General features: G+C 37.1%; 2 protein-coding genes and 1 long non-coding RNA gene across 4 annotated transcripts; 2 read left to right on the top strand and 1 right to left on the bottom strand.

The window, feature by feature from the left end:
- Positions 1-332: 332 nt before the first annotated feature.
- LOC585085 (glycerate kinase) lies at positions 333-5,376 on the top strand. 2 transcript variants are annotated; one of them, XM_011669721.2, is made up of 6 exons: positions 333-510; positions 1,252-1,483; positions 1,940-2,141; positions 2,662-2,813; positions 3,091-3,266; positions 4,152-5,376. In XM_011669721.2, the coding sequence occupies exons 2-6, from the start codon at positions 1,264-1,266 to the stop codon at positions 5,046-5,048; spliced, it is 1,647 nt and encodes a 548-aa protein (XP_011668023.2). In that variant the 5' UTR covers positions 333-510; positions 1,252-1,263; the 3' UTR covers positions 5,049-5,376. The 2 variants fall into 2 exon arrangements, with proteins under 2 accessions (XP_011668023.2, XP_011668022.2); XM_011669720.2 differs by having other exon boundaries at positions 1,247-1,483.
- Positions 5,377-6,597: 1,221 nt separating this feature from the next.
- On the top strand, positions 6,598-8,582 carry LOC115919256. The gene is made up of 2 exons (XR_004061768.1): positions 6,598-7,998; positions 8,258-8,582. It is a non-coding gene; the product is annotated as an uncharacterized LOC115919256 (long non-coding RNA).
- Positions 8,493-13,830, bottom strand: LOC753871. Its single transcript, XM_001176662.4, has 3 exons — positions 13,704-13,830; positions 11,828-12,202; positions 8,493-10,558 (listed from the first exon to the last, which is right to left on the bottom strand). Exons 2-3 carry the CDS (start codon positions 12,160-12,162, stop codon positions 10,435-10,437), a joined length of 459 nt encoding a protein of 152 aa, XP_001176662.1. The 5' UTR covers positions 12,163-12,202; positions 13,704-13,830; the 3' UTR covers positions 8,493-10,434.
- Positions 13,831-15,100: the final 1,270 nt, after the last annotated feature.

Raw genomic sequence — 15,100 nt, 5'->3', positions numbered from 1 at the left:
CAGTACATGCGAATACATGTACATTTCGTATGGGAAGTAGCAGAGAAATCATAAGTCCACGCGCATGCGCACATGGGATTTTTGCTCTCTCGAGTACGGAAAAAAAATTCGCAAGCGGGCTGGGGTCGCGAGACGAGGCGAAATGACAAAAACATGTGTATGCAGTCGTAGTACGTGGTAGTGACCTTATTTTTTCATTTATAAAATTAAACTTGTTGTAGAGCTTGATACAATTGATAACCATATTTATTCAAGGTTTTTTTTCTTTCTCTCGTTTTTCTTTTTAAACCAGACTTTTGATCTCTTTTCTCTTTCGAAAGCAATTTATTTTGTATATTTTAACATATTTTTTCCTGAAACTTAGGCTAATCGGGATCATGTGGGCGTGCGCGTGTAAACAATCAATCAACTTTAACTAAACACAATCCGGCCCGAACATACATGAACTAGATTTAGACTCTGTTTCTACAAACGTGTTGTCTATCTACGTGGAATGTCTTTGTTGCCTTGGTAAGATTCGTCATTGCTGTAGAATAAACAATATTTGAGGACAAATGTGATTAAAGCTAGAGCTAGATAGCGCTAGCAGCTGCACAAGTGACTGGGCTGCATCTTAGTGAATTTTGCCCCGGCCCGCTAGGCGCTGGCGCTGGTGTGATGATGGTGGCGATAGTGCACTGCTCGTGGAATGACGGTTGTTGCTTGAGTATATTGAGCATTAAGAATTACATATTTCATGGTTGACACCCCCCCCCCCCCTCGTCCATGAACGTGTCTGTACTTCATATCAGAGTCATTCCACAATAAATAAATCGGCCTTCAGAGAATATAACAATAGTACTCTTATTAGTTAGGCTATATAGATTCTAGACTAGTCTAGTTTACTACTGCGTTTCTATAAGCACTTAACATTTTAATTATCATTACCCTGGTCAGTGAATTTAATTGCTAATTCACACATGATAGTGCAGTACATGCCCCACTCGATGGGAAGTATTCACATATTGAAACATTAACTTTGCCACAGATTAATGTCTTCACTTTACTTTACTTGACCTTGTGAAACTTGTTTATCTTACCTCTTTTTACCCTCATTTTTTATTTTACTTTTACAGGATTGCATTTATATAAGATTAATTGTCCTCTCATCACTTTAACTTTATTTCAAGCAGGGTATTGCGAATTGTAGACAAGTTTCTGTTTTAAGCAAAGCTTTACTATTTTAAAACTTGTTTCCCCCCCACAGCTCAGGATTATTGAGCAATGCTGAAGTTGATAAGATCAGTATGTTTACATAACTCCTCTACATCATTCCATGCTGCTGTCCTTGTTCAACCTGTTGGATCACCCAGAATGTCTTCCCTTCGTATATCTCACTCATCTGGAGCTAATGAAGACTGTCATCATCAACATTTAAGGCAGTGCGCACAACAAATATTTGATGCTGGAGTTGAAGCCGTTCTCCCAAATCAGATGGTCAAAGGTCAGAAAGTAATATGGATTCCTATTAAACTTATGATGCAAAAATCCTTCATTGCTATGTTAAGTTCAGAACATTCATGGAACAAAACAAAAAACAAATATACCATTACATAGTTTTGATATGATTAGAAAAAATAGAAAAATATTTTTCAAAACTTATATCGGGTTGGATATGAAGTAAACTGACAGTTGAGAGGAGAATTTCCAATGTTGGCCCGCATCCTTTTACATCCAAATACTTCTGACAAATTACGATCCTGCATGACGTGAGATGTTGTTGGAAAATAAATGACCTTTATATCATCAGTAAAAAGAATTATGGAGATAGTCTTAGTTCTATAGTCCTATAGTCACCCTTCAGTTCCTTGAAGCAACCAAATTTCTAAAGTCAGTTGTTCAATACTAAATAAAAGTTTTCTTGATTTCATAAACTCTAATGCCTGTTTTATCGTTTCAGATGCTCTACATTTGGACGGCAGGATACTGCATGTCAATGGGCAACAATACATGGTTAATAAGAACGTTCACATTGCTGCCTTTGGGAAGGCAGTGGCTGGAATGGTGCGAGCAGCGGAGGATGTCCTCGGAGACAATGTGAACGATGGCATTGCGAGTGTACCGTTTGGGATTCAAAAGACTCTGGGAGACCTGAAGAAAGCGTATGTATTTCTACAGAGTTCTGAATGAAATGTACCAGTTGGATCTTAATTGGAAATGAATTCTACTTTTGCTTACATTCATTTATATTCTTGAGATGAGTTAAGTAGATTGGTCAAGGAGCAACCCAATCCCATACCTTTTATCTTGGTTTGGAGTCTCGTATGTGGACAAAATAGTAGACAAAATTATTTAAATCCTATATTTTATACACCATTGATATTTTCATGAAAGCAGAATAATTCTGTGATATTCTTAAAACAGCCTTTTCTTCATCAAAAGATACATTAATGAGCAATCATCAAACCTACCTGCTTTCAAATTTAATAAGTTGAGCATACCTGTAGGTAAAGAAAAAGCACTTTTAAAATATGAAATCAGAGCCTTCCTAACATCTTTGTCTCTTCTGGACATAAACATGTACTGCTCTTGAAGTGAAAATATGCATCTAGTATATTGATTCATACAATGATGTTCACTTCTTCAATGATTTCAACATTTTTTTTAATCTTAATTTTCCAGAGATCTCCTTCCCACCTCTGGGTCAAAGGTGAAGCTGATTGAAGGAGCAAAGAACAACCTTCCAGATTCAAATTCATTGCAGGCTGCAGCTGAAATATCTTCCCTGGCCAGCAAACTTAGTGAAGAAGACATCTTGTTAGTACTGATTTCAGGTAGGTAGACCTATTATCAGTTGGCCTAAAGACTTTAAATCTCTGCACTAGCCAGCAAACCTACTGATTGTGAAATCATGTTAAACCGTTGCCTATGGGAAAAGGGGGAATAAGAAAATTCAGTATCAACGGGTTAATAATGATTTCAGATAAGTAGGCCTATTAGCAGTTAGTCTAAAGACTTTGATACAAATCTCTGCACTAGCTAGCAAACTTTTTTTTTTCTTGTACAGAGATAAGTATTGGATAAGTTCTGTATTAATGTGTCTTTGTGTAGGTGGAGGATCTGCTCTGCTCCCTTCACCCATCCCACCCGTCACTCTGGTTGAGAAACTACACGTCATCAAACTCCTAGCCAGCAGAGGGGCTACTATTGAACAGCTCAATACAGTCAGAAAGAATCTATCAACACTCAAGGGTGGAAGGCTAGCTGCCATGGCAAGACCTGCAAAGGTTAGTAATTAAAATAAAGGGAAGGAGTGAAAATATCAGAAGTTCATATTTATGCCTGCATTGGGGCACTCAACCCAGATCAAGTGCTTCATACAAACAGGGTGGTCCAATAAAATAAAACGGACGGGCATACTTCCAATAATGTGGGGTCAGATTCACTGGTACCAGCGGAAGGAGAATCTTTTCACATGAAAAATGATACCAAGATTGACAAATTTGTTATAGGGTTTTGTTTTAGAGAGTATTTTGTGATGTAATGTTGGATTTCAAATTTATCAAGTATCGATAGAACTGCGTTTTAGACAATATTCATGTAATTTCAACTCTGTATTTAACAAGTCATTTAAACAACTGAAAATAGAAAATATTATTTGTCTGTGGTAGGATTGTGTAGCAGGCAAATGCTGTTTGAGTGCATACTTATGTTGGGTCCCAGGCTAATTTACAGTATGGTCTCATTTAGCACTTTTGAGGAATGAGTTCAGAAATACATGTATGTACTCAAAATCGTTTCATTTTATTTTGTGCGAGGCTTGAAAATAACAAGATTAATTCAGTTTAAAAAGATATTTTTTCTATATGAAAGGCGGGACAGTAAATACTCATTATCATGAATCACTTATAGATTTGATCAATTTTATCAATTTACCAACAATATGTCTTGAACTTTTTGTAGGGTTAAACGTTGTTATATTGTAACTTGGTAAGATAATATCAATCATATGGTATTCATTTGTAATTTGTACACAGAATGGGAATATAAGCAATACAGACTGAAGGAGGACAATAATGACATATGTACAGGTTCTCAAACCTGTAGAAGGAGTCAATGTAATTTGACCAAAAAAAAAGAATTAACAATTTTTTTAAAAATTAATTCAACAGGTTATCAGCCTCATTCTATCAGACATCATAGGAGATCCTTTAGATCTGATCGCAAGCGGACCCACTGTGCCAGACTGCTCCAGGACAAAAGAATGTCTGAAGATCCTCCAAGAGTTTGCCATCTCTAGAGATGACATACCTTCTGCAGTTTTGGAAGTCCTTGATAAGCCAGTCGACTGTTCAAGGGTTGAACCATCAAGTGCCTTTTCACATGTTAATAATGTTATAATTGGTAGTAACTCAATTGCTGTAGCTGCAGCCCAGGAGCGGGCAAACAACGTGGGTTTCGAGACGATGAACATATCAAATGCAATTGATGGGGAAGCAAAGCAAGTGGCTGCCATGTTTGTAGATTTGGCAAAGTGTGTATGTGAGAGATATATATCAGGACCATCCACTGTAGGAGAACGGTTGGCTGAAAGCTGCTTCAAGGTTAACAAAGATAAGATTCAAGAACTGGAGGATGTGTTGCAGAAGGCTGTCCAAGGGAACAAGCCAGTTTGTATCATCGGTGCAGGAGAAACCACTGTAACCATCAGAGGGAAGGGAAAGGGAGGCAGGAATCAGGAGCTTGCTCTGGCCGCAGGCATCGCAATGAATGAATCCTCAGCGCTGCAGACATATCACCAAGATGGGTTTCTTGTTACACTCTTCTCGGCTGGAACAGATGGACAGGATGGACCTACAGATGCGGCTGGAGCCGTTGCTGACCTTGGTCAGGTCACTAGGGCTTGTGAGTCGGGGTTAGATCCTGCAGCATTCCTGGACAATAATGATTCCTATACATTCTACCGAGCATTAGACCAAGGAAAGGACTTATTGGTGACTGGACTGACTGGGACAAATGTAATGGACATTCAAATTCTCCTTGTGTGTCCACCCAACAGGTCTCCATGATATCAATGGATTGTCCTTGTTTAATGGCCATGTATGTTCATGACAAGTGCCAATTGTGTGGTTTTGTGAAATTAAACTGAAATATGACTGAAGATTCCTCTCTCCATCCACATGAGGAATCTATAATCGAACTCTAGAGTAATTTCCCAAAGTTCAAAATACATGTTTGTAGAGAGAAATTGTCAAAAAGCAACTTTTAATGAAATATTCCAAACACTTTCCAAAATATAATTTTCTCACTCTACATTCAACGATTGAAACAATTAGTAAGGAGCAATCCATCCCTTGTAATAAGTTGATTTGTATGAAAGCAGAAAAATAACCGAAACAAAATGGTAAAAGTTTGAAATGAATCGAAACCAATAATAAGGAAGTTATGAATGTTTGAAATATTAGATCACATCTAGAGTTGTGGCAGGTGATCGGCCTGTGCTACGAATCGACGTCGAGCGTCAGGCTGGCTAGGGGTTTGTCTCAAGTCAACATCATGAAGGAGGAAGGAAGAAGGGGTCTCTTATCATACTGTTGTGGACTAAAGGAATTCCTGAGGGATGTGGCTGTGTCCTACTTCACGAATAACCCCGAGCAGACCGGTGGCCCTGGAGTTATCGTCGAAATCGACGAATCGTTGTTTTGCCTCCGGAAGAACCATGTGGGGCATCGAAGAGAAGACATCTGGGGCCCGTTCCTAGAAACCGTCATAAGTCTAACTTCTTGACTATCACATTGAAACGTGTGTTATAGAATTAACACGTGTTTCAATGGGATAGTCAAAAAGTTAGACTTATGATGGTTTCTAGGAACGGGCCCCTGGGTCCGACCTTGGTGAATATGAACACGATCGGTAGAGAGTTTTCTTGGTTCGAGTGGACAGGAGGGACGCAGCCACACTTCTACCCATTATAGAGCAGTGGGTGGCGCCCCTGGCCCCCCACTCCGGGAATGGAGGGACCGCATTCATGTTCCCAAAGTCTCTGGCTCGTAAGAAACAAAAAGAACTGCCCGTATTGACTTTACAGGAGGGCCGACTAACCGGGGCATGATCGCAGACTACTTGGCAGAATTCATGTGGGCCCAGCAGATCGTGGATGGATCTGCCTTCTACCATATAGGGAGCTCTACCCAGTGTAGAGGAACAAACCCACAGCTCTTTTCAGAGCCAACCACACACACAAGAAAGATCTCAAAGATTACTCTCAAATGAAAGAAAACAATTTATATATGACGAAGATGATAATGATGCTGATAATGATAATAATATCATTATAACATTTTTTTTTCTTCTTCTCCTCCTGCTCCTTCTTCTTCTTCTTCTTCTTCTTCATTATTATCATCATCATCTTCTTCTTCAGCATCATCAATTTACCATACTATCATCATCCTCATTTTCGTCATTGTCATTATCCAGATATCATTTTCTGGTGATTTTAACTATCATAATTCATATTTTTGTTGATTTTCTCCTCCTGCTCCCCTCCACCTCAAGCCCCTCGCCCTCCCCCCCCCCAACTTGTCCTCATTGTTGAAGTTGGACTCCCCCGGCTTTTTTTTAGAAGAATAACAAGGAAGAAAGAAAGTCAGAAAAAGAATTGACGAAATCAAGAAAGAAACAAATTTCATACTCTTTGTTTTTCTTTATACAATTCATTTCCTCTATATATTGTATTTATTGGTACCACCACCCCACACATAGATTTGCTTGTCATATTTATATGTTTTTGTATGTGTTTATTGTTTAATTTAAAAAAGTCATTGTATTCTAATATTGTAATTTTAAGCAGGGGATGATCCCCGATAAACCTCTGTAGTTTTTGATCACCCCCTCTGCAGGTTTATCTTTTGTTTTAATGCTTTTTATATTAGATTGTAATTTATATTGCCTTTATGAATCTGTGGAAATAAGTGAAATTAAAAACTTTCTTATAATTAGTCAGATATACTTGAAACTTTCTGCTTCTTTTAAAGTAGTTGTTTATTTAAGTTGGATTTCCCTTTAACCAAGGAGTTTGTTATATTGCCCCCCCCCCCTTACCTAACAATATTAATTCTACAGTAGAATGGACACACATATTTATCATTTGCTGCTTCACTGATTTAATGATAATATTCATTAATATAAGAACATAGATGTATAAATATAACAAGAACGAAATATTTCAGAGTAATCAAACAAATCAAGAAATTCATTTATTGAAAATCATGCGCACCTTGTATATTTATCTTTCAAGGTCTTTAATGTGTCAACAGATATCAATTATTCTTATGAGAAGTACAACATCTTGTCACAAACCTTAGGAATGTGGAGTAGTAGATGTAGATTAAAATGCTTCCCTTTCGATTGGTGAAGTCTTTATTTCTTATAAAATCTTGATATGAGATCACCTCGACAACGACATTGTCTTTGGATTAATCATAGGGCAAGTCCAAGAGCTCCATTATGTCCCATACCTTACCCACCACATCTAAGATTTCAGTAAACCTAATGACTGTATCAAGCTGATAACCATTCTATACCTTTAAAAAAGACTTGATATAATGACATTTTAAAACAAATCTAATGAAAAAAATATGCTACACTAATCTTTGTTCTATACAGCATGACTACTAGGATGTAAATAAAACGTGAAACATGTATATAGTTATGTTCATGGTTAAGATCAGTTGGAAAAAAATATTTCAAATTGAATTAGGTCAAACAGCAGATGAATTATATTTCCATTCCAGACACAATTACGGTACATATTAAAATTAAGCAATACAACCAGAAGATGTACCTTGGACTTGCCCCCTCCCCTCCCCTCCCCTCCGAATTAAAAAAAAGTTAAATATACCTACCTAGTGAATCTCCCTGAGAAAATGATCAAATGTTGAAAAATAATGAATTTCCCAACACATATTACCTACAAAATAGTGCTTCAGACTATACCCAATGGCTGAATTCACAAAGGAGGTTTAACTCACTATGAAAATGACTGACAATGAGAGCGGACAAAATATACAGTTCCTCAGGTAGACAAAGGAACATCCCTTCACTGCTATTATGTAAAAATGTGTAGAACAGGTGTCACATGCATATTCACCTTTTTACATAATAGCTGTGAAGGGATGTTCCTTTGTCTACCTGAGGAACTGTATATTTTGTCCGCTCTCATTGTCAGTCATGTTCATAGTGACTTAACCCATGGTTAAAACCTTCATTCACAAAGGAGGTTTAACTTAACCCATGGTTAAAACCTTCATTCACATAACCCATGGTTTGAAAATCAGCACAAAATAAGCGTTATGTAAATGAAGATTTAAACCATGGGTTGAATTTAAACCTCCTTTGTGATTTCAGGCCAATGAGTACCGATATGCTTTCTTCACAGCTTAAAAAGGCTCAATATAATGACACTTTATTTAAAACAATCTAATTCTGAACAAAATATGCTACACTAATCTGTGTTCTGTACAGCATGAATACTATATTGTGAATAAAAACAGAACTGCTCCCATAAAAAACAAAACATGATATATAGTTATGTTCATGGTCAAGATCAGTTGGAAAAAATATTTCAAAATTGCTCTCTATTGCATCCTTATCTTTACCATGAAACTTAAGAATAATAGTGAAATGACCGTTGAGGAAATTTACTGCATGTCGTTTATTTTATCTATCAAGATTTATGGCAGTTTCTTGTCAGACCCTACACGGACAAGCTATTCAACTACTTTATATGAATGGAATCCACCTTGCATATATTAGTTGTTATGATGGGCAAGCCCCTAGAAAACTTTTAGGTAATCAAGAGCAAATTTGCATGTTCAAGAAACATGTATTTACACAAGAATGTAATATACCGGTACTGGAAAAGTGGTCCATTTAGGCACACACAGAGCATTGTCACTTCTCACAAGTTGACTCTCAAATAGTACAAATGATATGAATATGCCATACCTGTATGTCCTTGCATCAAAATTTCAGTATGAAAACACTATTGTGATTCTTGACAGCAATACAATTGTGGCAAGATATTTCAGTTATTGCACTTTGACACCCTACTGTGACAAGACTTAGTTAAAGTTACTGAACCTCTGCGGTTGTGACAGTCATTTCCAGAATTAAATTGAAAGTAATTTCAGGATGTGTAAAGAAATGTAAAGCTGTATTTAACTTCAATTTTTATGCTATTTTTGATGATAATAATCAACGATTTCATTTCAACTTTATCATTAGCAGTCCAATCAGATCACACACAAAATATTTTCGAATTATTTGATTAACGTATCTACAGAGACCCAAATAGAAAATAACTTGTTTCTTAAATAATCCTGCCAGAATTTTCCCCTGAATGTATACAATAAGCAAGCAATTAGAAAAACTAAAGGTAAATCTTTTCCAAATACCATATCCACACCCAGTTAATATTCCTTTAATCATAAGACCACCATTTTGACCATAGCCTATACATTTTTGTTTTTGTTTTATGATTAACATATATGATCACGGTAGCCTCCAACATGGTTTAATTAAACTTAAGCCTGCCAAGTTTATCTTCCTACGAGTGATGCATACTTGTACCAAGTCAGAAATTTACCCAGCACAGGATGGACAACTCTAAGGCATCTAAACTCTCAATCAAGAAGGTTACAAAAGACAATATGACAAAATACCGAAGTAGAGGTGTAATATCCTTGCAATACAGCCCAAAATAATTTTGAACACTTCACAGGTGCATAAGACTATTACACTGGATTTTCTTGGATTTTCTTGGTTCACCATCTACATTTGTTTTCATATTTTTCTTTGACATGGATGTTTTCTCCATTGATCATGTCCATACTTGATAAGAAATAGTTAAGCAAGTTTTGATTTATTTTCTTGAAATATTCCAGTGTGCATGATTTCAGCTCACCAATGAAGACCTAACCCTTATCATACCTATAAATAAGTTTTGACTCTCTCATCTCCTTACTCTGCAAAGCTTTCCGATTGAAATAAAAACATGTTGTCAGTGGTCAATGCTCTTGCTCGCATCGGCCAATGGAAGATCCAGCTCACTACTTAAGAAATCTCATCACAAGGTTGCATGGATCATTCTGGTCCACTCCTAGAACAATTTTTGACTAGGCACTTGCAAGAAAACTCATCCAAATTTCCCCCAATAAGTCTGTCTTGTGTCCTTCCAGAGCTCCACTTGTATTTCTTATTTTCCAGTGATCAAAACTCACCATCCTGGAGATAACTTTGATTTCTCAATCAGTCTATGAAGCATGGGGTGTTCTGAAGATATTTCCATTTCCCAATCAGTCTTTGAATGATAAGGGGTTGAGGAGTTATTTTGTCTTTATCTCAATCCATCTTTGGACAGTGGGGGTTTGAGACTTGAGAAGATATTTTGATTTCTCAATCAGTCTTTGGATGGTGAGGTGCAGAGACGGATGATTCAAGGGGTCTTCCGGGCTGCTCCTGCCATTTTTCACTCTTACTTTCTGGAGGTTCTGTCACTAAATATGCATCTTCTGCTGAACTATAAAATGAGAAAGGTACAAAAATACATGAAAATACATTAAATAAATCACATCACAAATCATATATCACCATCACCATTTAAAGCCCAAGTCCACTCCAAAAATAACTTAATTTCAATAGAAGCAGAAAAAATCAGACTAACCAATCAAAAAAAGTCTGAGCAAAATCAGATAATTAATAAGAAAGTTATGAATTTTTAATGACATTAAAAACTTTGAAAATCACTAGACAAATTGGCAACTCACTCATGAGTCTGTGACGTATGGTCCTCACTATCCACTAATTATTTTCTTTATATTGATAATATAAATGTCCTATTTTCACCCTAAGAATCTTATTTCTTCATATCAGCATCCAAGTTAGATTGTTAGTAATATGTTTTTGTGTGGATGCACAAATTTTTGTCCAGTTAAATCATAAAAAATTGGATTTTTATAAACTGTTTATATTAAAATCAATAATTATGAATATGCAATATTCTGAAAATAGTATCAATTTTTCAAAATTCATAAAAGCTTTTGGGAAATGTCATGCACGCAATATGATACAAATCATATAACCTGGGCAAAGGTTTGGGGAAATCTAGTTTTGGGGGATAAAAAGGGAAATTAATGGGATTAAACTATATAAAGCAATTGATAAGTTGTGAGGACATGACGTCACAAACTGATAACCATCTTGGCAATTTGTGTTGTAATTCTCATTGTTCCATAGTTTTACATACTTTTTCAAAAATTAATAACTTTCTTATTAGTTATCCGATTTTGCTCAAACTTTTTTTGATTGGTTTGTCTGATTTTTCTGCTTTTATTGCAAGTAAGTTTGTTTTTTTAGTGGACTTGTCCTTTAAGCCTTATCACCTTGTTTTTTGTTTATTTAACAAATCTTTCCAATGCTAATTACGAAAACAGTATATAATAATCATTGCATTGATTTTGATTATCAAACAGTTTTGATAACTCTATGTCAAATATGTCATGAGTATTTATGTACAATTTCAATCTTTTAAACTTACTTATTTTTTGTTTTTAATGACTGAAAGTCCTAAAAGCTTACAACAAACATCTTATTTCTCAGCCCCATGACCAAAGTGACTCTAAATTGACTGTACTTTCTCCGCCATTTTTTGTTCAGTCTGTTGGTAGTTTGGCATCAGTCTTCGTGTGATAGGTGTTTCTCTAACCACACCGTGCTTATCAAATATTAATCTTGGGATTGAACATTGTGAGAGTACAAGTGGCATGTAGTACGGTACATGTTTACTTACTTCTGTCTGCTGGATTCTCTTGACACCGATCCACTCCTATTCAACTTGTCCTGCCCAGCAAGCACCGTCATGATCTCGCGTCCATACGTCTGCCAGGCCAGGACGATGCACAGCCACAAGATCACCAAACAGCAGATCAACCAACAGCACAACCTGACTTCCAGGACCTCAGAAGCACACAGATCCTCAACGGCCATTTTGATTCCTATCAACAGGTCCATGATTGACTTTGAATCAGAGTCTACAGGAAGGGTACTCTCCTGACTTGCTGCATGAATGGGTGACGAAACAGGAAGTGGACTGCCTTCACCAATGGTATCAGTATCTGTATCCATAGCAACCCATTCTTGAAATGACCTTTTTAAAATGGCAAATCTGTTCAAACGCAATTTGCAAGAAAGCATTGAGCTTTTACTGTTACAATGTACATGTACAAGCAAGGTATCACAAGTTTTGCATAGATTCTAAAGAATTCAATATTAGAATACTGATTTCTCACATGTACATAAAGAACAACATTTTGTGAAAATAACATGTCATAAAATATTACAAGGCACAATTCTAGTTCAACAAAACAGGCAAACTAATATTAAAGAGAAACTCCAGTACTGGTAAAAAAAAGAAAATGAATTCTCACAGAATCAAACGAAACTTACACCGAATGTTCAAGATTACAAATAAATGTCATGTGCCAAACAATTTTGGAAGAAAATGTATACTGGCTGAGTAATGAGCATAGAAAGACAAGGAAATCAAGGTAGTACCAGCCCCGACAACATGCGTGTTGTCCCATATATAGCTTTCTGTGTACGGTGCGTGTTACTTTACCAAAACTCGGTCAAATTTATTATGATTTTGATGACTCTAGAACCTTGCAGTGCACACCAATACTTACATTCTACATGATCAACTTTTTCTGATCCTTTCCACACCTTTTCTTTCACAATGCAATCGCATTACCAGTACTAAAGTTTAGCTTTAATAAGTACCAAAATGCATCAGAAATATTAATATCTTTAAAAAATCAAACATAGACTCTAGGTCTACAATACTCTATATGTAATTCATAATTGCAATATCGTAGATCTTTATAATAAGAGTTCAGTTTGTTCTCCTTCATTTTTTTTAATGCACTCGACTCTTGACTTTAGTCTTGGTCACTCACTCTGCATGCTCAGATTCAGAAGAGTCGGAGTCACACTGACTCTCACTCTATCAGTATCACTCACATAACACCAGTTTACAGTTGTGTCAGTGCGCATGCGCAGACAGTTGACCTCGGGTCATTGGCACAAAGCCAATGACCCGAGGTCAGTGGTATTTATGCGTAAATTAAGATTGCGCGCATGCAAATGATGATGTGCGCGCACAACGCAGCACGTGGGCAGTGATGTCATCATAATTTGCATGGGCGCAATCTTAATTTACGCATAAATACAAGACCTCATAGGTCATTGGCTTTGTTTAAAATGGTGCACACAACCGTAAACTGGTGTAGTCTAGATAGATCTAGACTATTCCAAAATATCATAATTTATTCAAATTAACTTGATATCAGGATTCAATTAGCTTGTCGTAAATATTCAAGATTGATTGACGAGTTAAAGCCAAGTCAGGCCTTGACTCTGAATCTAATCCAAAGCCTGGATCTACAGTTCTATACTCTATTCTATGCCAGGATTCACCAAATCTCACTCAATCCAGTCCCACACGTTCAATAATTTGCTGGTCATCGGTCATACAGGTGTGCCTCGCGCCTCTACAATACATAGCTAGTTAGAATATTAGCTTCACAAACATTCCAAAACAGATAATAATGGATAGATATAATAATACGTCAATGTCTTATTATAATATTTACTGAAATTATGTTTACCTCTGGCTTTCTCTCTCCAGAATTACGATGTTATTTTCCACTTCAATGCAGCTCAGTCTCGTTTGCAAAATAAAATAGGGAATAGACTAGTTTTTATCAAGACGTTAACTTTTTAATTCTTTAGTTTTCTTTAATGTATAGGGTGTAATTCAGTCCTCGTTCAGTCTGTTCATCTATAGTTGGGTTTGTTTAAAAAAAATATAAAAAAATCCTGATAGAGTTTCCACTGATGCAAAAGTATGCACTATAACTAAGTTACAGAAACAAACACGAGCGCAATGGACTATTCGCCCTTCAACTGGAGCTCCTTGGGCAGCCCCCCCCCCCCCGGCTAATAAAAAATCTTATACCGATCTTAGTGTGACTGTGACCAAGCGGAGTTAATAAAGATAATAGAGCAATAATTCATCGTAATTTATCATCAATCTTCTTCGTTTTATATATTGTCAAGTGGCAGATTTGGGGAGGGGGCATGCATGCAGGGCCAATGATGGCCCCATGCAAATTAGGTCATAATGCCTACCAATATTCGGGCACCTCGCACTGTCCGAATTACATGAGGTCCTATCTTGCCCAAATATTAGAGTTTTCTTTTTTAATTGGATGTGGGGCCTAGCTGCAACCAATCGCCTACCCTCCCCCTCGCCCGCCTTGTAGGCCATCATCACAATCACATCACCACTGCACTGAATGCCTCGTTAGCCCCGACCCATTTGTTCGATGAAATCCATAGTTTATAATTATATGAGCCATGTGTCATTTCTGGGCCGGGGGGGGGGGGGGGGTTCTACCCGTAGGCAACTTTATACATATTTGAATCTAGTTTCCTCTGTACTAGGCCTATGTGCTTTTGATATTTCCAACTCCCCCCTACGACAACCATAGCTAGGACAACTATTCTCGGGCAGTTGTCCGGGGGTAGTTGTCCTATATATGGGGTAGTTGTCCGGGGGTAGTTGTCCTATATACGGGGTAGTTGTCCGGGTAGTTGTACCGGTGGTAGTTGACTGGGGTGGTTATCTGGGGGTGGATGTCCAGGGGGTAGGTGTCCGAATACGCTTTCACGGATATGTTTCTCCTTCTTGAATATTTCCTTCTCGTTATCATTAGATGCCTCTCTCTTGCCCCCCCCCCCCCACCCTATCTCTCTCTCTCTTCTCTCTCCCTCCCTCTCTTTCTCTCTCTCTCTCTCTCTCTTTCTCTCTCTCTCTCTCTCTCTCTCTCTCTCTCTCTCTCAGTCTCTCTTCTATTCTGTGTCCTATCTCTATTTCGGTCTTAGTCTGTTTCTCTTTCACTTACTCTCTGTGAGACTTACACATTCCAGTTCATATTCATTGTATATCATTACTTTTTAGAAATTAAGAAAAAAGAAAACAGCATTTATTATTATTTGTTAT

The sequence above is a fragment of the Strongylocentrotus purpuratus genome, unplaced genomic scaffold (assembly GCF_000002235.5).
Source record: "Strongylocentrotus purpuratus isolate Spur 01 unplaced genomic scaffold, Spur_5.0 spur5_scaffold_6, whole genome shotgun sequence".
Taxonomy (NCBI): Eukaryota; Metazoa; Echinodermata; class Echinoidea; order Camarodonta; family Strongylocentrotidae; genus Strongylocentrotus; species Strongylocentrotus purpuratus.
Note: the sequence above shows the minus strand (reverse complement) of the source record. Positions and strands in the feature narration are given on the sequence as shown.

Bases quoted from the DNA above. Each gene is read 5' to 3' on its own strand.
- LOC753871 (XM_001176662.4), bottom strand. From the start codon at position 12,162: ATGGATACAGATACTGATACCATTGGTGAAGGCAGTCCACTTCCTGTT. The intron at 10,559-11,827 runs GTAAGTAAACAT...CTCATTTTATAG, and splicing joins AGAGAATCCAGCAGACAGAA to TTCAGCAGAAGATGCATATT.
- LOC585085 (XM_011669721.2), top strand. From the start codon at position 1,264: ATGCTGAAGTTGATAAGATCAGTATGTTTACATAACTCCTCTACATCA. The intron at 2,814-3,090 runs GTAGGTAGACCT...GTCTTTGTGTAG, and splicing joins CTTGTTAGTACTGATTTCAG to GTGGAGGATCTGCTCTGCTC. The intron at 3,267-4,151 runs GTTAGTAATTAA...TTAATTCAACAG, and splicing joins CCATGGCAAGACCTGCAAAG to GTTATCAGCCTCATTCTATC.